Source organism: Stegodyphus dumicola, chromosome 10 (assembly GCF_044657685.1).
Source record: "Stegodyphus dumicola isolate Sdum_Otavi_A_Nest chromosome 10, ASM4465768v1".
NCBI classification, from domain to species: Eukaryota; Metazoa; Arthropoda; class Arachnida; order Araneae; family Eresidae; genus Stegodyphus; species Stegodyphus dumicola.
In genome coordinates this window covers 4,061,524-4,085,471 of record NC_140777.1, presented here as the reverse complement: position 1 = coordinate 4,085,471, position 23,948 = coordinate 4,061,524, and the positions used below count along the sequence as shown (strand labels likewise).

Sequence of the window (23,948 nt, the reverse complement as noted above, 5' to 3'; positions counted from 1 at the left end):
CTAGAAATTATCATCATTTAGATATTTTAAAATTCCTGTCGCTTTTGCAATAGTTTGATCTGCATTTGATGTTGATTGAAATCCAGTAAGGCAATTTTTTAGAGGTTGCAAATTTTCATGAACTCTGTGTATGGTCCTTATGATGAAGTTCCACTTTGTGGAGGAATACGACACACGCGGAGTAAAAAGAAATTACGTTCTCAACAAGACGCAAGAATTTCGGTGCTGCAAGAGTGACAGTGCTTTCTCTCTCTCTGGTTTTCTGAGTGCGCATGCACAGAACAGCCAAATACCATGTCGCTGGAACTGTGAAGCGCACAGTTCCAAACAAAGACTTTTGTACTTTTTCACAAACTGGAAGATGGCTACTGCCATTAAACTTAAGGATTATGTATTGTAAAAGTATAAAGAAAGAAGTAAAGACTAAAGGGCACACTATATTAAATATTAAAAATTATAATAAGTGGAAATAAGGGGTGCTGCAGTTCCACAGTGCTCATTACGAGCCACCACTGATCTTCCGAGACATATGTCAATGGACGATTATTCATTATTGCTTCACAGTCACACAAAATTGTTATCATTTCTTCATAATTCAGAGATGATCGTCCTAAAACTTTGCAGAGGATTCTTCTCAGGGCTCCTATTAATTGCTCCCACCATCCTCCCCACCAGGGAGCTGATGGCGGAAGAAATTTCCATGTGATCCTGTGGATACTAGCTTGTTCTAAGATTTTTTCTCAATTTAAGCTTTTGAATAATGTATCACTTTCTTTGAAATTCGTTCTATTGTCGGAATAGATGGTGTGGGTCTTCCATGTCTAGCAATGAAATGTCTCAACGCTTGCAGAAAACTTTCAGTTGATAGCAAGAAAATCAATTCCAAATGTACTGCGCGAAAAACAGCACAGGTAAAAATCACTATCCATGATTTTTGATTTCCCTTCAATATCAAAGGTCCAGCCAAGTCAACACCTACAAGGTCTTCAGGGAGAGGAGCACTGGGTGTTTTCGAAGAACTAGTATCGAACCTCTGACATACAACACAGCTTCTTATGACTTTCTTGACAGTCTTTCGTGCTTTCAAAATCCAATATTGTTCTCGTAAAGCGGATATTAAAAATTGTACTCCTGCAAGATTGTTCATTTCATGTTTAGCTCTAATTAATTTTACTACAATAGGATGATCTGAAGGAAGAATAATAGGAAATCGAAAATTTTCTGTATTATCTCTTCTCAGAATTCTGGTTTTAACCCTAAGGATTCCGTTAGAATCAATCATTGGTTGAAGCACACACATAATCTTTTGTCATCTGATCCAGAAAATGATTCACTCTGCACTAATCTCAAAAGAGTTAATTCGGCTCCTTTAATTTCTTCTGCTGTAATTGTTATAAAAGTTCTTTCATTAGGACTTAGTCTGACATTTTTAACAAAATGGAAGATCCAAGATATTATCTTTAGAATGGTATTGTACGAAGAAATCTTACCAAAATTAACTTCAGTCATAGCATTCGAATTAACTGCAGAAATTATTGTCTTCTTTCTTTCAGCATTTATAATGTCAAAATTAGGTACAATTTCGGAGGTAGGCCATTCTTGTGGATCATTTCTCAACCAATCGGGACCCTCCCACCATTTTGATTTGACTAAGGTTTCCGGACTGCATCCTCGGGAAGGGAGGTCTGCTAGATTTAGCGTTTCAGGAATATAATTCCAGTCATTTGGATTACTTAGAGTATAGATTTCTTTCACTCTTTTTTGAACGAAAACGGCCCAGTTTTCATTCTTTTTTATCCAAAATAATGCATCCATAGAATCACTCCAATCATAAATAGGCAAGCTTTCTAGTCTCAAATCTTCCTTAACATGAAGTGCCAGTCTAGCACCAATCATACAAGCTAAGAGCTCTAGTCGAGGTATGGAAATCTGCTTGATAGGTGCCACTCTGGATCGAGCTGAGATGAGCTGACATGTAACGGAATTTTCATTACAGCTTCACATAAATATGCATGTGGCATGAGCAGATTTACTCGCTTCACAAAACACGTGTAAAGATAAACCAGAAATTCTTTCGAAGTCAGCAAAAATTCTTCTGGGTACAGCTATTTTTTCCAAATTGTGCAATTTATTTTTAAAACTTTCGAATTTGTCAGAAATGCTTTTATATAAATTGTTACCCCATGAAATCTTCTGTTTCCAGCATTCTTGAAGCATAAGCTTAGGAATCAGAGTAACAGGAGCTGTAAACCCAATCGGGTCAAAAATCCTGTGTACTATTGACAATATATTCCTTTTGCTGACAGGCTGTTTCACAGAACTGTCTTTAAAGTCACAGGACAAAATGTCATTTGATAAATTCCATTTCAACCCCAGAACTGATATGGTTTTATCGGAGTCTTCATTGCAAAGATTTCCTTTTAAAGTTTCACCGCTAGTTTCATTGTAACACCATCCCCTTAAATCAAATTTAGCAGTCGACATAATTTCCTTCGACACATTAATGAAAGTGTTTAGTTCTTCAATAGTATCAACGCTGGCCACACAATTGTCGACGTACATTGATTCACTTAATTTCTTAGCTACCTCTTGTTGATGTTCAGGAACACTCGAGATGATAATTCAGTGTGGCGGCGAGAAAAAATAGGACTGGTATTAACACCAAACACAACCCGCTTATGTTGATATATTTTCAATTTCTCGGAATCTCCTTCTTCCCACCAGAGAAATCTAAGAAAGTCTCTATCTCAAGGACAGACACCTATTTGCAAAAAGGCCTTACGTATATCTGACATAACCCCGTATTTACCTAGGTGAAATCTGTTTAAAATACTCGGTATTAATTCCAAATAATTTGGGCCCTTTTCTAAACGGTCATTTAAGGACACACAATTCCTTTCCTTCCTTGAGGCATCGAACACAGGTCTAATCTTTGTGATTGAACTTTCCTTAATTACAGCCCTATGTGGTAGGTAATGACAATTTTCGGTTTTCTTATCTTCAACAGATTCTATAATACCTTCTTCAGCCCATTTGTTAAAAAACTCTTTCAAACAGTTTTTTGACTGAAGATTTTTGACGCAGGATTTTAACCTTTTCTCTGCTAATAATCTGTTGTCAGGTAAAACCTCATGCCCTTCTAACCAAGGAAGAGAGACCTGATATCTACCCTCACTATCTCTCTTTAATGACTGATGAAAATATGTTTTAGCAATTTCATTAATTTCCTTTCTCGTGGGGGTTGTAGCAGGATCCGTTATTCCTAACGAGTCAAGACACCATAAATCTGAAATTTTAGCATCATTAACATGAAGTGACAATACAGTTTTCGTTCTATCAGAGAACTCACGCTTTTCAGTTTTCCCCATCATTGTCCACCCTAATCTAGTGTGTACGCATGATAACCCACATTTTAGTTGTCTAACCTTCCCTGTTAGAAGCTTTCCTGCCACATCTGCACCTAAAGGAACATGAATTTCTAAAGGTGATTTTTCATACATCAAATCCACAGATTTATTCTGCATGTCAGTTAAATAAATTCCATGTTTTCGCAGTTCAGTAAGATATGTATCTCTACGAATTTGAGGAATGTCAGTACATATTTTATCCTGATCCAAAACCTGAAAATTACAGTGATAATCATCTTTAAGACTACTCACTCTAATTAAATATTTACTATGAGTTTCTTTCTTTTCAGTTTCTCCAAACAAACCATGGATTAATTCTTCTTTACCACTTGTTTTAAAATTCATTATACTAACTGCATACTTCGAAATGTAGGATCACTGGGAACCACTATCTATTAAAATTCTCACATATTTTTCGATCCCATCCCCACGAAGGTTTACTACTAAAGTTTGCAAATTTACTAACTGCATGCAAGATTTATTTGTCAGAACACAGTCTTTTTTATTATTTTTATCCTCCATAATGTTGTAGAATTATTTACGTGAGAGTTACACATTATTGACAAATGAGCTTTACCGCATATGGAACATTTAACTTTGGTCTTGCAGAAGCGATCAAATCTGCAGGCAATGCTTTAAGCAAAATAGGGGTTAATAAAGCTCCATATGTTTCTGAGGTCATATTTAATGATTGAAGACATCGAATATGTTTTTGTATGTAATTGAATAACTTACGAAAATTTTGAATGTCATTAGAATCTTTTAGAGGTCTTATTTTCAGTAATTTATCTATATGAGCGTTTATCAGTACATCTTTATTTCCAAATCTTTCTGTGAGGAGTTTAACTGAAGTTTTGTAATTTTCTTCGGTTAAATCGAAACCGTCAATGGTGTTATAAGCAGTACCTCCCAAAAAGAATTTCAAATAATTGAATTTGCTTATAGCGTCGCGTTTTATTTTGGTGTATGGCTGATGAAAAAGTGTTCCAAAATGTCAGCCATTCGCAGCTCTCGCCATAAAACTTCAGAATCGTAAGTTTAGGAAGCTTCACATTATGATTTTCGGTTTTCACGTTTTCTATTCTTTCACTTAACTGTTCAGTGCTTCTTAACACACTAAATTTTTGTTCTTCTATATTAATTTCTTTCAATTTTTTGTTAGCTTTGTATTTAAATGTAGTTATTCTTTTACGATATTCGTCAACACCGTTTAATTCCTGGTCTAGATCCTTTATGTCTATTAATTTTTCTATATCGGCATCTATTTGTTTTAACTCATTCGATTTTACATTTAAGTATTCTAAGGAAATTTCTAGTTCCTCTGCATTCACTTCTGTTTTTGATTATTCAGTTTCGATTCAGCCAACTAATTTTGTAACGGCAGCTCTTATGTGGCCACGTTTCCTTTTCAATGTATCGATGAATTCTGTCATTGTTTAATATATATTCAATAATTCAACAAATATCAACAATTCACTTTCATCCTGGCAGGGATGCCAAAAAATGTATAATTCTTAGAAAATAAAAGGTAAAAAACTTACCTTTTAATCGATCTTCTTTCTTCTCCAAAGGCATATCCGGGAGTATTTTTCTTAAGTACATCTATACACTATTCACAGAAAGAGAGAGGCTTCTAAGATAATAAGATATTAAATTTACAATAACAGCACTAAACTAATATATATATATATATAACACAAAGATAAGGATTACATGTTTCACTCAAACGTCCATCACGAGTTCTCAAAGTTCAACTAAAAAGTTCTGATTTAGTTTTTGCTGCGCGCATGCGCAAATCACATGGTTGTCGGTGAGAGTTTCAGCACTAACAGAGGCTGTTTGAAGTCTTTAACATGAATTTGCAATATTTTTTACAATAATTCCAAATTCGTCATAGTTTAAAGTGTTGTTTTTATTTTCTGTTTAACACTATAAGCGAAGGAGGCTTCTCACTAATCTGGGACACAAACAAAAAATCTAGAACACTCTCACACATATATTTATTTCAAATATGCATGCAAGCAATTGCTAATTCAATAAATAACAATCAGTCATATTACTTATTTCTATTACTTCATATTTATTCTAAAAATAAATAAAAATCTGAAAAAAAATATGGCGTCCAATTGCCCCTGCGTCGAAATGTTGGCGTCGAAACAACCTGCTTCGGAAAATACTAGTTACAAAGTTTTTGTTTTACCAAAGTTAGCAAATTAATATTATTACGTCTACCCACAAAATTAAAAAATAACTATTCTTTATGTTTTTATAGCTTTTAAATAACATATTAGCAACATGATTTATTTATTTTGTTGTGAAGCAAAAAATCGACATAATATACCAGTTTTTGTATGCTGCTTGTGCTTATTTTTTATTATGTTTCACCCTTAAATCTTTAATGTTTTTAGGTTGGAGAAAGAGTTAGATGCAGGCGAGCCAAAAGACAGTGAGGAGTTGCAGAGTAAAAAGGACACTCAGAGGGGCCCAATAGTAGTCATAACTAACAGCAATAGTTGTGAAGATGTTCGCAGGGCAGAGGAAGACAAGACTTCTAATGAAGCGGAAGTTAAAAAGGACTTAAACTCAGTAACTGGAGATTTAGATACAAGTAATGTAAATAATCTGAAAAATGGTGTAATCTCTGACTGCCAGGAGAAGAATATAGCAGCTAAAAATGGAACACCCATAACTTTTAGTAATGAAATAAATTCTGGAACTATTCTATCACCACCTGTTCCTTCAAGCTCAAAATTATTCAGCACATCGAAGAATTTCAAAAAGCCGGTGAAAGCAAAAGGTATAATAGGGTCACCGCCTACATCAACCCCTATAAAGTCTTATCCCACCCCAGTGTGCCTCCAAGAATGAGGAAACACCTTCCAGCTCGTCGAACGCGTAGCGACCCTGGATCTGCTGATCAACCCTCTCGCATTCCGAGGCCCATATTTACTGGCAGTCGTTCGTCCGTTTCGCCTACCATCACTAAATCCAGTCCAAAAGGCTCTCGGAGACCAAAGATAAATGTAGCTAAGAAATCAAAGGTTGTTGAAAATTCTAAATTGAACAGTAACAAGCATTCTATTTGCATCAAAATCCAAGATGCTCCAGCAGAACCTGCGTCTTCTGAAACCGAGCTCGAACAGAATGAGGGAATGTCCCCAATTAAAAACATTTTTGATGAAAATTCAAAAGAGATTGTAACACCTACCAACAATGGGAATGTGAAGGAAGTACCATCCGTGGATAGCAATAGTTGTAACTGCTATGAGGTTTTTGTTCGCTGTGAGTCTGACGCTTCCAATATTTCGAAAGTGGAAGTATTCAACAATGCAATGCCTGTCTTCGAAAATTCACTGGTTGATTCCGCTCCACTTAAGGTGGTTTCGAAAGAAATTTCTGGTACTAACCCTTTCAGAATGAGTGAAACGAATCCATTCAAGGGTGGCACAGATTGTAAATACCATTCTTGAAAATCACTAATCCATTCGAGGACACAGTGGAGGAAATTTCAGCCTTGCAATCAAAAGGTCAGATGTCATCGACTTTAATTCCTCCCCCAATTCCTGAGAGGTAAGTTACAAATAACCTTTCTAAAATTGTTTTAATAAAATAAGTTTGGTTATTTTCAATTCGAAACATTAAATTCAAGACACTTGTTGCGAAGAACACAGAAAATATATAAATCAAATATATTCAAAACAGTTTGTTCAGTTGCGGACTGCCTCTAACCCAAGGCTGGGTGCATTATAAATAAAGACAAAATATTCTTAATAAACCATTCTTTATTTTCATCAAAACTGTCTCACTCTTCCGAGATCAGCTTTCGTACCATCTACAAGCATTCCATTCGAAACACTCAGCACGCAGGCTGACGTCACGAACAGCAGCGCCTCGCGCCAGTTATTACTTCAGTTTTTCATTATGCTTTTGAACCAGTTGACTAAGGTATTCTTTTCTAAATCGTTGTCTCAGATAATTTAACAATTTAGTTCTATACTTTAATCTCTTATTAAGACTTGACGAATTTAATTCATCAAGATCTTCAACGTTGGAATTTCTGTTCTCGATAAGAAACATGGCGGGTGTCAGAGGTACTAATTCTTGCGGATCTTCAGAAACATAAGTTAAGGGTCTACAATTAATTATAGTTTCACAATCACAAATAATAGTATAAAGGTCTTCATATGATAACACTGATTTACCTAAAGTACATTTCAGCAATTCTTTTACTGCATGAACCAACCTAATTAAAATTTTCTCAGAATTTTCAATTTCATACTGTGAAAGTTCAATGTTTCTATTCTTTTCAGAACCATCTTTACAATTATTTACAAATCTAAATATCCATGCAAATATTCTAATCATTTTATCATAATTGGATACACTGATTCGATGCCAAGGGGGTGCGTCTTTTGATAGATCAATTTTCACTATTTTTATCTTTTTCCTCTCCAATTCTACTTCTTCATGCAAACAAATAATCTCACCAGTGGGCCAGTTTTCAGGGCCTTCTCGCAACCACAAGGGGCCTTCCCACCATCTAGACCGAAGCATTTGTTTCGCAAAACATCCGCGCGATAACAAGTTGGCAGTATTCAGTTTCCCTTGGACATGTCTCCATGAATGACCTCGTGTCAACTCTTGAATCTCTTTAACCCGATTTTCAACGAAAACAGACCAATTTCCTTGCTCTGTTATCCACCAAAGGGCAGTGGTTGAATCAGACCAGAAGGTAACTTTTAAATCGGGCAAACTGAGAGCCTTGATAATATAATTTGCAAGTCTAGAACCTATACAACAGGCCATTAATTCTAAGCGAGGAATGCTTAAACATTTCAAAGGCGATACTCTAGACTTCGCCCGTACGAGATTTATTTTTACTTCAGAATTAAATACTGATCGAACAAAGATACACGCTGCATACGCCCCCTTGCAAGCATCCACAAATACATGTAGTTCAGACGTGTCATTGATAAACAAGTATCGAGGCAAAGTAACATCTTTCAAAACATTAAGTTCTTTAAACCAGTTCAAAAATATATTTACATCATTCAGAGACAATTCATGCAATTTTCACTTTCCACAATTTTTGCAACAACAGTTTTGGAAGCAATGTAGTTGGCATTAATAAACCAATTGGATTAAAAATTGTCTGCACAATTGCTAAAATTGACCTCTTTGTGATTTTCGTATCACAGGTCAATGTATCTGTATCTGTGCAGCACCTCAGCGTATCATTATCCAAATTCTAAATTACCTGTAAAACGAAAGTATCCCCTGAATGTTTGTCAACATTTGTACCAGCCACATTGCTTTCAAAACCGCTCAAGTTAAAACATCTATTTGACATGATTAATTTGGAATGTTCAATAAACGTATACTGTTCATCAATACTAAAAACACTTGATAAACAATTATCCACATAAAAGGACGATTTCAATTTTTGAGCAACTTCACTATATTGACGTGGACAGTTTTCTAATAGATGTATTATAGATATGTTCAACAAGTAGGGGCTCGAAGAAACTCCAAACACAACTCTGCAATGCCTATAAATTCATTGCCCTTTATTGCATGGGAAAAAAAAATCTGAGAAAATCTCTATCTTTAGATTCGACGGATAACATTAAAAAAGCTTTTTCAATATCGGCACTAATACCTATCGGATACATTCTAAAACGATCTATAATATCAGGTATTAATTCAATAAGATTTATTCTTTTACACAAACATTCGTTCAAAGAGAGTTTTCCTTTCTCAGATGCAGAAGCGTCAAAAACAGGACGAATTTTCGTGGTTTCACTTCCTAATTTGATTACAGGCTTATGCGGCAAATAATGACATTCATTATTCAGTTCGGTTTCTGGAACACTTTCAATAATATTCAACCTTTCCCATTCCTTGAACACATTTTGATAATCATTGAAAAATTTACTACATTTGAGTTTATAGATCATCTTTTGATACCTTTTCCAGGATAATTCTTTATTATCGGTTAAATGTGTCGTATCACATTTCCAAGGAAGTTCAACTTCATATCTTCCATCTGGAAGAATTTTCATTTTATTCTCAAATTCAGATAAATTAAAACTTTCTTTCATGTTAACAGTTTCCATTCGAGCGCATATTCCTATATTTTCAAGTTCCCATAACTCATTCAGAGGAATTCTCCTGACATGCATTGAAAATGTTTTCAAAATATAATTATTTTCACCCGAATTTCGTTTTCCAAATACCGTCCACAGAAGTTTCGTTTCAGCGGTTACCCGGGACTGTAATTCAATAGAGTTTCCCGTCAATAATTTTCCTATAACATCTGCTCCGATTAAAAGGTTAATTTCAGTTTCCTTTCGCAATGGATCAGAATATTCGATTTCTTTTCCTTTTAATTCATTCAAAATCTCTTTAACTTTGGGAATAAAACCGCAAATCTTTCTCAGAAAGTGCTTCAAAACTACATGCAAACATTCCTTTTAAACTGCTGACCTCGACGGAAAACACTTTATGTTGTTTAGGTTTTGTTTCGTCCCCCCCAAACAGTGCATGTATAACTGTCTCCTCCGGAAGTGGAGATGCTTTAAGCTGACTCATCATACTTTCACTGCTATCAATTATGCAGCGAAAAATTTTCTCGCGACCTTGACACCGAATTAGAACGCAAAGCGTTTGCAAAAATACAGTTTCGCTTCTGCCACAGTTAGAAAGAGAACTCTCTTTTGAAACATGTATCTGATCGTTATTTTTTAGCTTTTGATTACACATTACATCAAAATGATTACAACTTTTGCAAATAGAACAACTTAACTTACCTTTCAAAGGACAAAATTTACTAATGTGACTCGCTCTTTTCAGACAAGAAAAACAAGCACCTTTTTTCAATAACAATTGTTGTTTTCAGCTAAAGTCATTTTTTTTTTGCAGAGTAACATTTTTCACTAAAATGTTTCTCTTCACAAAAATTACAGTTCGGAACACTCCTACCTGAATTCTCAAGACTTACTAGAGCTGACGCTGTTACGGGTTCATTTTTCTTTACCTGTTCGTGGTTAAAGTCTTTATTCCAATGGTTCTGTTGGGAAGCGAAACCTGTATTCAAGGCCAGAGCCAATGTAGCTATATCAGTAGCATTTTAGGAGACATGGGATGGCAAAAATCATATCTTCGATTGTGGCTGTGTTATCTTGTGGAAAGATTACATAGATAATTGTCAGCTTGCATGAATGTACTTGATTGTCAAGGATGGACACCAAATTAGTTTAAAGTGCCATTTAGAGCTACTGTTAACGAAGAACACAGAAAAAATATAAATCAAATATATTCAAAACAGTTTGTTCAGTTGCGGGCTGGCTCTACCCGAGGCTGGGTGCATTATGAATAAAGACAAAAAAGTCTTAATAAGCCATTCTTTTTTTTCATCACAACATTCTCGCTCTTCCGAGATCAGCTTTCGTTCTGTCTACAAGCAAAACATTTGAAAAACTCAGCACGCAGGCTGACACAAACAGCAGCGCCTCACGCCAGTTATTACTGCAGTTCATTTCACAACATCCTTTCCCCCTTTGAGACTCAGGTTGAGTCTCAAGCTCATTAAAACATTATTTAAAAGATCAAGATTTTTTTTGGAGCTTTCACAAGTTGTCCAGAGGAGGAATATTGTTGCATCACCATTTTATCAGGTGCAATTCCCCTTTTTAACATACATCCAGCACTAGAATTAGATTCCTCTGCACCCAGTTTCTTATCAGGAATTATGTTTCTATCATTGGCCTGTATCTCCAGAGGGAAGATGCATTGTATTGGTCGTACAACTGTTCCATGCTGGGTCTTATGTTTAACCGTACAAATCTTTCCATCACGTCCAGGGATCAATTCTGTAAATCCGGCTAAGGACCAAAATAAACGTTTTCTGTTATCATCCTCCATCAGTACTATTTCTCCTACTGCAGGTTCCCGAGATCCTTTTTCATTATGCTTTTGAACCAGTTGACTAAGGTATTCTTTTCTAAATCGTTGTCTCAGATCATTTAACAATTTAGTTCTATACTTTAATCTCTTATTAAGACTTGACGAATTTAATTCATGAAGATCTTCAACATTGGAATTTCTGTTCTCGATAAGAAACATGGCGGGTTTCAGAGGGACTAATTCCTGCAGATCCCTCTGAAAATTGGGACAGAAACCAGGTTGGAAGTATACTTGCGAGAATGTACAGGTTCTGGTAATCATATAGTATGTGATCTACTGCTTTTAGTTAGTTATTTATTTCTTAGACTAAAACACTCTTTTTAAATTTGAGCATGCAATAAAATAAAGGTGAGAAGACAGCAAATTTTAGGATCACCCTCTAAAAATAAATACCATAATTTCCGGAAGAAACGCTGCGGCGTTTACGTGTTTGAAATTTAAATTTTCAGCGGGTGCGGCGGTTCTACCCATGCGGCGTTTAGGTGCACTAAAAATAAAATATTTCCTACGATGGTCATTGTACATAGTTAGGATGGCCTTTTCATTGTGCATAGACTGGTGCTATTGCCACACAAAAGACCACTCAGTTGCTTTTTGCGAATGTTATTTTGTTTACATTCTTTCCCTTGAACGGACCTACATGCCTTATTCACCCTAAACGAGATCTCAGAACAATAACATTCTTCCCCCTTTCAAATCAACATTCTCATCAGTTTGAATAGTCTCTCTTCTCTGCTATTCGATGAATTTTCCAGGACCCATCCTCTCCCCACCCTGCCTTTTCTGCAATTTTTTTCAAAGGCTGACACGACTCCCTCCAGCTGCCTCGCAATAACGAACTCTGACATATTTCCCCTTCAGCATGAATGGATTTTTCTTGGCATTCTGCCAAATACAGATCCCATCAGTTTGGGTACAAGTAGTTGTTGAATAGTTTTTAAGTAAGAAGGGAGCGGAAAATTTTTGAAAATGTCTGTAAACGGTACAGAAGCTATACATTTCTGACCTTTAATTTATTTTTGAGTTATGGTTTCATTTCATGCATTTTTCTTAACTGGTATGTCATATATCAGGACTTAGGTTGAGTTTTTGCATCTATATGACCCACGACGATGTCATGCGCAATTTAATCTATTGCGGCGTTTACGCTGATGCGGCGTTTCTGAGTAAATTAATTTTAATTTTTTTCCCGCTATTTTTCTCGAGTGTGGCGTTTAAGCTGATGCAGCCTTTCTTCTGGAAATTACGGTAGCTAAGTGATTAGATCACATATTACATGATTACCCAGGTGCTGGCCTTTCTTCAAACTGGCTCTGTTGATACAAAGATATTCATGATAAAAACTTCACAAAATATGATTATTTAGTCTGTCCTGTTTACAAACCAAAGTCTAGATGGTAACTAAACAAGATGGTTGCAAATTGAAATAGATACTATTTCTCCACTGGGAACCATTTTCTACATTTAGTTAGTAGGTAACTTGTATATTCATGAGTTTTTGGACATAGAATTGAATACCATATAATGAAAGGCATAATAATCAGATTTTTTTTTTGTTGCAGCAATAGAGTTATCACTTTAAAGTAATGTGACATAAGTAAAATAACTGCTTTTTATGATCTTCATACATTTTAATTATTTGGGACACATGCATTATATTTGTTACGATTTCAGTTTTTCTAAGTATGTCTTTGTCTTTGCATATGTTAGAATTTACAGAAATCTAAATTTTGACATTTACATTTTCGATAGGCTTTATCATGGCAGATGTTGATGATTGGAGTCTTTCTGCTGATATACAAGGGAAAGGAATTTCGAAATTAGTTGACAATTTGGACGATCCTATTCCACCACCTGTGCCACCTCCAATACCTCCTCCAAAGATTCCTGATGAAGCATCAAAAGACGATGATGGAAAAGATGATGAACCTGAATTAAATCCTGCTGAGATATCTCTGATGAAAAACCTATCAGATCTCATTTAATTGAAGTTTCTCATGATATAGATATCCAGAGAAATCCTAATTCATCTCTTTATTCTGTGAAATCTTTTGAAGAATTGAATCTGCGACCTGAACTTCTTAAAGGTGTGTATGGTATGGGATTTAATTCATCCTCAAAAATACAAGAAACTGCTCTTCCTACTCTTATTGCAGATCCTCCACAAAATATGATTGCTCAGTCTCAGAGTGGTACGCTTAAAACTGCTGCTTTTCTTTTGGCAAATTTGAGCAGAGTGGACACAAATTTGAAATATCCTCATGTGCTTATTTTATCCCCAACATATGAGTTAGCCATGCAGACAGGAAAAGTGGCAAAACAAATGGCAAAATTTTGTCCTAACATTGAATTTTGTTTTGATGTTAGAGGTGAGGTTTTGCAAAGAGGAGAAAAAATTACTCCTCATTTTATGATTGGAACTCCTGATAAAGTTTATGATTGGGCATTGCGCTATAAGTTTTTTGATCTCAGGAAAATAAAAGTATTTGTTTTAGATGAAGCAGATGTTATGATCTCGACTCAAGGATATCAAGACCAGTCTATTTGCATCCATAAGCAGCTACCGAAAGATTGTCAGATGATGCTGTTCTCAGCTACTTATTCTGAAGGAGTCATGCAATTTGCAGAATTGATTGTTTCTGATCCTATTATAATTAAACTGAAAAGGGAAGAAGACAGTTTGGATATTATAGATCAGTATTGCATAGTATGCAGAGATAAAAAAGAGAAATTTCAAGCTTTGTGTAACATATATGGTACTGTGTCAACAGGACAGGTTATTATATTTTGCCATACCAGGAAGACTGCATCTTGGTTAGTTGAATAGCCATTCTCAATAGATTTAGAGAAGGAAAAGAAAAAGTAAGTAACAATTCTTGGTAAGATGCTCTATAATTATAAAAGTAAAATTTATTTATGAAAGCAGTTTTTGCTTTTCAAAGAATAAAAATATTAATTTACCTTTAATCAAACATGCTATTAATATTCGCATCATTCAAATGAGTAATTTTCTAAATTTTTGAAATTTCTGAATTTAAAGAAAAAGAGAAATGAATTATTTATATATATGTTCTTTAATTATTCTGTGTATGGTTAGTCATTTCTTGGATTTTTGTCATTATATTTCCCATTAAAAATATTTGCAAGTTATTGTGATAGAAATTTTTTAAAGTTAATTTTAATCACAAAATATAAATGGAGAAAAAATATATGATAACTTGATTCAATACTGTAATTTATGTAGTTAAGACCACCCAGTAATGTCCAAAGTAAATGCCTCTGGCAGCATGAATGACAGATGCTGTGGAAGTGACTCAGATATTGAATGTCTGATAAAGTGTCTGGAGTGATGTATTCTCCAGATATCTTCGGCAGTGTGAAAATTGCTCACATTTAGTGCAACATGACATTTGGTGTTTCTTTTAGAGAATCCGGTTATTGAACTTGTAGTAATTTCAAAAGTTTTCACACTTAGTGTGAGGACTTACCTGGAAGTAGTGTTCTTGCAGTGAGACTATTTGAAAGCAATTCTGATTGTATGACATGTAGTATTCAAGGCCAGAGCCAAAGCAGCTATACCAGTAGCATTTTAGGAGACATGGGATGGCAAAAATCATATCTTTGATTGTGGCTGTGTTATCTTGTGGAAAGATTACATAGATAATTGTCAGCTTGCATGAATGTACTTGATTGTCAAGGATGGACACCAAATTAGTTTAAAGTGCCATTTAGAGCTACTGTTAACGAAGAACACAGAAAAAATATAAATCAAATATATTCAAAACAGTTTGTTCAGTTGCGGGCTGGCTCTACCCGAGGCTGGGTGCATTATGAATAAAGACAAAAAAGTCTTAATAAGCCATTCTTTTTTTTCATCACAACATTCTCACTCTTCCGAGATCAGCTTTCGTTCTGTCTACGAGCAAAACATTCGAAAAACTCAGCACGCAGGCTGACGTCACAAACAGCAGCGCCACGTGCCAGTTATTACTTCAGTTCATTTCACAACATCCTTCCCCCACCTTTGAGACTCAGGTTGAGTCTCAAGCTCATTAAAACATTATTTAAAAGATCAAGATTTTTTTTTTTGGAGCTTTCACAAGTCGTCCAGAGGAGGAATATTGTTGCATCACCATTTTATCAGGTGCAATTCCCCTTTTTAACATACATCCAGCACTAGAATTAGATTCCTCTGCACCCAGTTTCTTAGCAGGAATTATGTTTCTATCATTGGCCTGTATCTCCAGAGGAAAGATGCATTGTATTGGTCGTACAACTGTTCCATGCCGGGTCTTAAGTTTAACCGTACAAATCTTTCCATCACATCCAGGGATCAATTCTGTAATTCGGGCTAAGGACCAAAATAAACGTTTTCTGTTATCATCCTCCATCAGTACTATTTCTCCTACTGCAGGTTCCCGAGATCCTTTTTCATTATGCTTTTGAACCAGTTGACTAAGGTATTCTTTTCTAAATCGTTGTCTCAGATCATTTAACAATTTAGTTCTATACTTTAATCTCTTATTAAGACTTGACGAATTTAATTCATGAAGATCTTCAACATTGGAATTTCTGTTCTCGATAAGAAACATGGCGGGTTTCAGAGGGACTAATTCCTGCAGATCCCTCTCAAAATTGGGACAGAAAGCCAGGTTGGAAGTATACTTGCAAGAATGTACAGGTTCCGGTAATCATATAGTATGTGATCTACTGCTTTTAGTTAGTTATTTATTTCTTAGACTAAAACAACTTTAACCTTAGGAATAAAACCGCAAATCTTTCTCAGAAAGTGCTTCAAAACTACATGAAAACTTTCCTTATCATACTTTCACTAACGTAGCTACTTTGGCTTCCGCTATCAATTATGCAGCGAATAATTTTCTCACGACCTTAACACCCAACTCTGCACAGCGCTTGCAAAAATACAGTTTAACTTCCGCCACAGTTAGAAAGAGAACTCTCTTTTGAAACATGTATCTGATCGTTATTTTTTAGCTTTTGATTACACATTACATCAAAATGATTACAACTTTTGCAAATAAAACAACTTAACTTACCTTTCAAAGGACAAAATTTACTAATGTGACTCGCTCTTTTCAGACAAGAGAAACACTTTTTCAATAACAATTGTTGTTTTTCAGCTAACGTCATTTTTTTTGCAGAGTAACATTTTTCACTAAAATGTTTCTTTTCACAAAAATTACAGTTCGGAACACTCCTACCTGAATTCTCAAGACTTACTAGAGCTGACGCTGTTACGGGTTCATTTTGCTGTACCTGTGCATGGTTAAAGTCTTTCTTCCGATGGTTCTGTTGGGAAGTGAAACCAGTTCTTGCAAGTAGAACCATCTCTATCCCCCTTAACTTCGTGTTTTAAGAAATTCATTAAATGTTGCAAGGATCGAGTCCCTTTAGTTTCATTGGAATCGTGATTTCTGCTTATTTACCATGCCATCAATACTTCTTCTGGTAAGCAACTTTCCACTAAGGGGGTCAAAAAATCCCCATATTTTTCTTGGGTTCTCCCCAAACTTTCCAACGCTCGCAATTTTCCTTCTAGTTCATCATAGAGAGATGGTAGATCAGTTTTTGCTCTTCCGGTTACAGCGTTCTTCATCACTAGGCTTAAAAAGTCTCTCACAAAGATTTGCACAAGTAAATCTTCGCGTCTAAAGCGCTCTCTTAGTTGTTTGATGGCTTTAGGATAATTAGCTGCCGTTGCCAGGAAGCTAAGGACTAGACGTCTTGCCTTTGATTTGGGTTCCATGGCCTGCAACAGATACTGCATTTTATCTTCATCAGCGATACTTTTGTCGTCGTGGATATTCTGGAACTGACTCCAAAAAGTCATGTAATCTTTAGCTTCACCACTGAATTTCTTAAGCTCAATTTTAGACAATTTAAATTTCCTAGATTCGAATTTACTTGGAAAAGAAGGGGCTTGTATTTCAGCATCTATTTGAGCACGGCCCACCAGCGGCCGAGTGGTAAAGTGGCTGAACACTGGTAGTTCGGTCCGAGGTTCGAATCCCGCGAACGGGCTGGCTGCATGGGTGTTTTCGTGGTTTTCCCCATGTGTAACGTGTATACGAGCCAGTTAGAAAGTCCTCCACGAGGGCATCCCTGCTCTTAGGCAGATAGCCCTAGTGTGCTTTGCCATAATTAAATACACACCTATTTGAGCACTCTGTTCTAGAAACTTATCTCGGTAATCCTCCGCTTCTTTAAAATCATCACTAAATAATTTTTCTCCGTCTTCAGTCTGCAAAATCTGCTGCGAAATAGCACTCTGCCATACGTCAAGTCTCTGGAATTTATCACAAAGTTTACACTTCAAAATCGAAAGTATTTTTAAATCTCTTACTTCCTTAGTTAATTCACTTTTGGTTTTCATTGAGGTTTGAGAAAATGCTATTCTAAGTCCTCTTCTTTGAGCCTTTAAAGCGATCAAATCCATCTTCAAAGTATATTCAAAATCGAAGTTCAAAATCAAAAGTTCAATCGGAAAATTTCAATTCATTGCACCCGGTCCCGCCGAGGGTTCCACTATGTTGCGAAGAACACAAAAAATATATCAATCAAATATATTCAAAACAGTTCATTCAGTTGCGGGCTTCCTCTACCCGAGGCTGGGTGCGTTATGAATAAAGACAAAAAATTCTTAATAAGCCATTCTTTATTTTCATCAAAACAGTCTTTCTCTTCCAAGATCAGCTTTCGTTCCTTCTACAAGCAAAACATTCGAAACACTCGGCATGCAGGCTGACGTACGTCACGAACAGCGCCTCGCGCCAGTTATTACTTTAGTTCATTTCACAACACTATGGCTCACACAAATTCAGTTGAGAATCTGGGGAGTTCCATTGAAAGATCTATGCATGGCTAGGCTTCATGTGATTTCATTTAAGACCAAAATGTCTGATAAATCTGTCACAGATTTGAGATATTTTAGCAGATAAATACAAATAGAAATATGTGTGAATGAAAATATGATATTAGATGCTGGTGTGGTTGTTGAAATTGATGGAAATAAGCTTGTAAATCAAAAATTTCTGAATGATTAAAGAGTGAATGGAGTCTGGGTGTTTGGAGGTAATGAAACATCATGTGATTTTTGTTCTCCATCTGATGAAGTTATGAAGAAGAACATAAAGCAGAATCTATAATTGTCTGACACTGCTGGAGAGCCCGTTGTTGTCTTCCAGTGAGTCACAGTGTGACATTTAAGGATTCTGTTTCTATGGCTCACACAAATTCAGTTGAGAATCTGGGGAGTTCCATTGAGAGATCTATGCATGGCTAGGCTTTATGTGATTTCATTTCTTTTAAGACCAACATGTCTGACAAATATGTCACAGATTTGAGAAATTTTTGCAGGGAAATATATGTAGAAATGCAGGTGAGATATGACATTAGGTGTTGGTGTGATTGTTGAAAGCAAAAATTTCCGAATGATGAATGGAGCTTGGTATTTAGAGACACTGAAAGAGAGAATGACTTCCACACCCTTATTGAAGTTATGATGTGAAATTTAAAGATGGGCCCTATAATTGCCTGTGCTAGAAAGCACATTGTGTTCTTATAGTGTGTCATTTAAGGTGACACTTCGTATAGTGTGCCTATTTCTAGGACTCTTACTACTCCGTTGAGAATGTGGAATGCTTCTAGGAGAAATATGTCATGGGTAGGAAGAACTTTCGCAGAGAAGTGTATGTAGAAATGTATATGCATAAAAATAATATGATTATAGAGTTATTCGTGTAACTGTTGAAATTAGTGGAAGCACAATCGGAAAGTGGAAATTTAATCATGATAAAAGATTGAATAGAATCTACGTTTAGAGGCACTGAAAGAAGCTGCAACACTTTTTTCTTCTTTAGAATTTATTGGCATAAACTGAGGGGGATGTTGAGCTAAAACACATTTGATTAACTAGTCTGTTATTTGTACATTTTCATAAGTATAAATGGCATGTTCCTGTGTCCAAAAACTTAAAATGACAGAATTTCCATTATATATTTTAAGAAATTGTTTTTTTTTACTTAAAACAGGGTTTTTAAAGAAATAAGCAGCAACATATGTGTATAAAAATGAATTCGATTCTTTTAACATTTTGTAAGGCTGCTTTGCAAATAAATTTTGTAAATATGAATATTCAGAAACAAATGTAAGACACTAAATGAATTCCTCCTGAATGCAGTTTCATGAATAATTAAATATAGCACTTTTATTATAATTTATTGTCATTAATGTATTCCATATAAAATACATGATTTGATATCCCCCCCTCCACACACGTGTAAAGAAGCATCACCTGACCTAATTATTTAAAGGGATCTTTATAGCACATAAACATATATAGGACAATTACAACAAATTATAGTACAAAGTCTTTAATCTGGACTCGTCGGGACTTTGGCGATTTCGAATTAGGGTTTTTTCCGGATTATAGATCATCAGTTTAAATCTGGTAAGATGGCATGCAGAAATTGTAAAATTAAAAATATGAAACTGTAATTTGTGAAATAAAGAGCAATTATGATCTAAAGGGTATCAAAATTTACAAAAAAAAAGTTTAATATATATTTACTTTATTACACATTTCTTTCAATGCGCGCATGCGTAAAGCATACATTATGCATAGTCAAAATTAGAAAATTGCAACCAGAAAACTATTTGATGTCTATTCGTGATATTTATAATGACAAGGAATTTGATTTAAATCAATCAAAGACGAAGTACATAGAGATGAAATACTACATTTAGTAAGAACTTATAGGCCGAATAAAATAAAAACATCTGCCCTGAAGATGAGGATAGTGCTGACAGATCAACTTCCAGTTCATTGTGCGCAGCGACGTTTCATGCCCGCAGAGCAGCGTGAAATTGATAAACAGATTTCGGAATGGTTAGAGAAAACAAAGTATATGCCTTTATCCATGTTTTGCAGCAATTCCAATTTTTGTTTGATGGACATCGAAACATGCTTTCACTTTGTAGATCCTTTTGCAGCTCCAGAATCGGAAACTCTTTTTGAGATAATCGAAAGTTCGAGCTTACTTTTATAAAATTGCTCTAACAGTCTGCAAAAAAATAATAAGCTGGATCAATTTGAAGATTAAAGAACAGTGCAATCTGCAACATTTCCTGAAATAGATAATTAGATAATTTTAGCCTAGCTTATACCATCCGTTATACATTAAACGTGCATGTGTAAATGTATTAAGCACATTCGTAAGTGCATTATGCGTTTATGTTTTAATTTTTATTTTAATAATTTCATAATTTCTGTGCATGCATTTACGCATGCACAGGAAGTTTGCAGCTTTGAGTATTAAGATCATTCTGGATTATGGATGTCTGAATTAAAGACTTTGTACTGTATTTTGAAAATATCATTTACAGTTGCTCTGTAATGAATACATTCTTAAAATAAATACTCTTCGGCAATTCATTTATCTTATTTAAACTAATAATTGAATAGAGTACGTTATATCAGTATTTTCATCTAACTTTAATGCAAAATACTTGCTGTGTTTTATTTTCCGAACAAGTGTCTTTGGTATGAATTTGCCATTTCATGAATTCATCAACTTACTAGATCATTTGATAACGTGATATTATTAAGTTCATTAGCTCCTTTTTCGTTTAATAATGTTAAAACGATATCTTCAGCTGCTGGTAATGTAAGTTTTTCTCCAATAGTGTGAACCTGCCCCAGTCTTGGCAATTCTTAGGCTTACTAGGCAACTAAGTTCCAAAGCTAAGTATTTTAGGAATTCTCCAAAGAATGATTTTTTAAAATTCTGTTCCTATTAACGTTACACTACAAATCCTCAGCCAGATGGAAGAACCAGCAAGATTGCTTATTTAAATCCATTGAAGGTGGTAGGGCTGGAAGAGTGGCAGGGACTGAGTCCCCTTGTTAGTAGGGATGTCATTAATGTTACGAATACGATTATTGTTAGTTGATTTTCCTATAAAATATTTATAGTTTCGGAAAGTTAAGAAAATTTTGGAAGCAGCATTTCATTCAGTGGGTATCGGTGGTCAATCTCATATGTGGCACTTCGTTCATAATGATATGGGCAGCTTTGGACTTTTTGTACTTAATTTTTGGGAGGAAGAAAATGTAAATGAATGTAATGCAAAGAAATGTATGAAATGTTAGATATTGTAATTTATAATCTCTTAAATATAAAAATACCAAAATAAAAGTATTTGGGTCAATTAAAACATTTTTGTAACTGGAAGTATGTATATCTGTGATAAACAGACAAACAGTTGTGCAGGTAAAGGCCAGGGAAGGAATTTTGCTGGATTTGTCTTATCAAAAATGCTGACAGAACATATCAAAAACGCAGAGATACATGACTATTATCTTGTTAATCACATCCAAAATGAACACCTCCATCTGATGGGCGAAGTGGTTCTCAAGAAAATAATTGCAGACACTCACACTATCAAATATGTCTCCATCATGGTAGATTATACTCCTGATGCAAACTATCAGGAGCAAATGACTATGATAATATGAATTGCCAATGTTTATGTGACAAAAATTGTGATTTGTAGGCTTTTTGGCAGTAGGTAGTAGCACAGGTTTGACAGAAGCATGCTTGAAAAAGCTTGATGAACTAAATTTGCTGCAGAAAATACAAAACTGCAGAGGGCAAGGATTTAATAATGGATCCAATATGAGAGGACAGAACAGTGGCAAACAAAAACGCATACTTCAGCTAAATCCGAAAGCGTTTTACCTTCCATGCGGTTCTCATGGCTTAATGTTCAGAGATATGGTGAAATCTTCGACTACTACTGTCGACCTTTTTTTGGATTTTTTGCTGTTTGCTGCATCAATTCAGTTATGGTATTTGCTCAAGCGATATGTTAAATTGTTTACAGTGAAGCCAACCTCAGAAACATGGTGCGAATGTCGAAGAGATTTTGTTAAATCTGTGAGGTTTCAGATAGAATTGATTTATGGTGCATTATTAATTGAGGTCTCTGAGAGAAACTACCCAAAGGTAACAATGAAGGCTGCCAGTTTGGCAAACCAAATTAAACGCTACCCTTTCTGGGTATTGTTAGTAATAGGGTACGATCTCTTGGAGAAAGTTAATATTGTGAGCAAAATGTAGCAAAGTAAGGCTATGTAATTTAATGTTACTTTGAATTGTATTCAGAACACAATCAACTTCCTAAAATCCTTCAAAGAAACAGGTTTTAATTTGGCCAAAGATGCAGCTAAAGAGTTAGCTACAGAACTTGAGATGGACGAGGGCGAAATAATGTTTTCAACAGCTCAGATTGCAGGACTATATGAAACTTGTCATAATGGGATGAAAGCCCATTATGACAAGTTTGGTTTCTTGCTCAATTTCCGATGCATTACGGGAATGAGCGAAACTGACCTGTGATGTTCTGAGCGTTATCTTAACAGATAAAATTACTGGGTCGGATGTTGATGCTCATGATTTATGTGCTGAATTGGGCAACTTAACAGGTTTAGTGCAACAAAGTACTGCTGCTTTTAAAAATCTGCTGTTCATTAAATTCTTTCCCAAATGTCTGTTGCATTCCTTATAGCTTTGACATTTCCAGTAACTGTCGCGTCTGCTGAGCGAAGCTTTTCAAAGCTCAAGCTGATTATGAGTGACCAGCAAACAAGCATGATGCAACAGCGATTGAGCACACAAGCATGACGCAAGAGCGTTAATATCAGTTGAGGTACAAAATCTCATGATACTGAGGAAAACAGTTGTTTGGTAGGAAGTTTGATATTACCCTTAATGTTACTAACAGAGGCTGTTTGAAGTCTTTAACATAAATTTGCAATATTTTTTACAAATATTCCAAATTTGTCATAGTTTAAAGCATTGGCTTTCTTTTTCTGTTAACACAATATGTGAAGTTGATGAAAATAATTCTTTCACGTCATGTTCGTTTTTGTTCTTTTACTGCTTGTAGTTGAAACGTATTAACTTATTTTTAATGATCAGCAAACAAATGCTTTTAGATAAATGTGAAAACAATTATATCGAGAAAATTATTTTTGTACACTGATAAATGTACAGAAGTACAACGAAGTTTATAAATTAGTGGATGAATGTTCATCAGTATTTAATAACTGATACATGATCAGAAAATTGCATGAGGCAAAATGGCTGAAATTTTGAATTTTTGTTTTAGATGCCAAGACAAGAACGAAGTTCGTATGCAGGAGGAGGACAATGATGTGGAAACGTTTGCATTCCAAGCTGAGATAGGCTACTCATTGAGCATCATCATCAACACCTTCTATTCCAATAAAGAAAGGCTCTTCATTGAGCATCGTCATCAACACCTATTCCAATAAAGAAATCTTTCTTCGAGAACTGATTTCAAACTCATTGAATGTAAGTAATTCTGTTGTATATTTAACGTGTTGTAACATGTTAAGATTGCAAACTAAATGAAGTACTATACAAAGTCAAGAAATAATGGAGGACCCTTGTGACCATCATTTGATTTCGTTGCAAAAATTTTTATTGGTCATAGATTGTTTCAGTTTTACCGAGGGCCTCAATAATTTTG

General features: G+C 35.2%; 1 protein-coding gene and 1 pseudogene across 7 annotated transcripts in view; one reads left to right on the top strand and one right to left on the bottom strand.

Moving 5' to 3' along the window:
- LOC146994849 (uncharacterized) overlaps positions 1–15,337 on the bottom strand; it is a 62,170-nt gene extending 46,833 nt beyond the window's left edge. For 5 of the 6 annotated variants that reach the window (XR_015043251.1, XR_015043252.1, XR_015043254.1 and 2 more), the window contains exons 1-2: positions 10,217–13,349; positions 4,949–5,016 (exon numbers count right to left, since the gene is read on the bottom strand). Coding sequence is in view for 1 of the 6 variants with exons in the window: in XM_085824576.1 (XP_085680702.1) it covers positions 4,949–5,016; positions 14,861–14,989 (197 nt within the window). In the remaining 5 variants the exon portion in view is untranslated. Of the gene's footprint in view, positions 1–4,948; positions 5,017–10,216; positions 13,350–14,860 lie in introns of those variants that run through there. The other variant, XM_085824576.1, reaches the window with a different exon arrangement.
- Positions 6,843–23,705, top strand: LOC146994848 (ATP-dependent RNA helicase DDX19A pseudogene; annotated as a pseudogene). Its single transcript, XR_015043250.1, has 3 exons — positions 6,843–6,977; positions 13,125–14,234; positions 23,565–23,705. The product of XR_015043250.1 is annotated as an ATP-dependent RNA helicase DDX19A pseudogene (transcript).
- Positions 23,706–23,948: the final 243 nt, after the last annotated feature.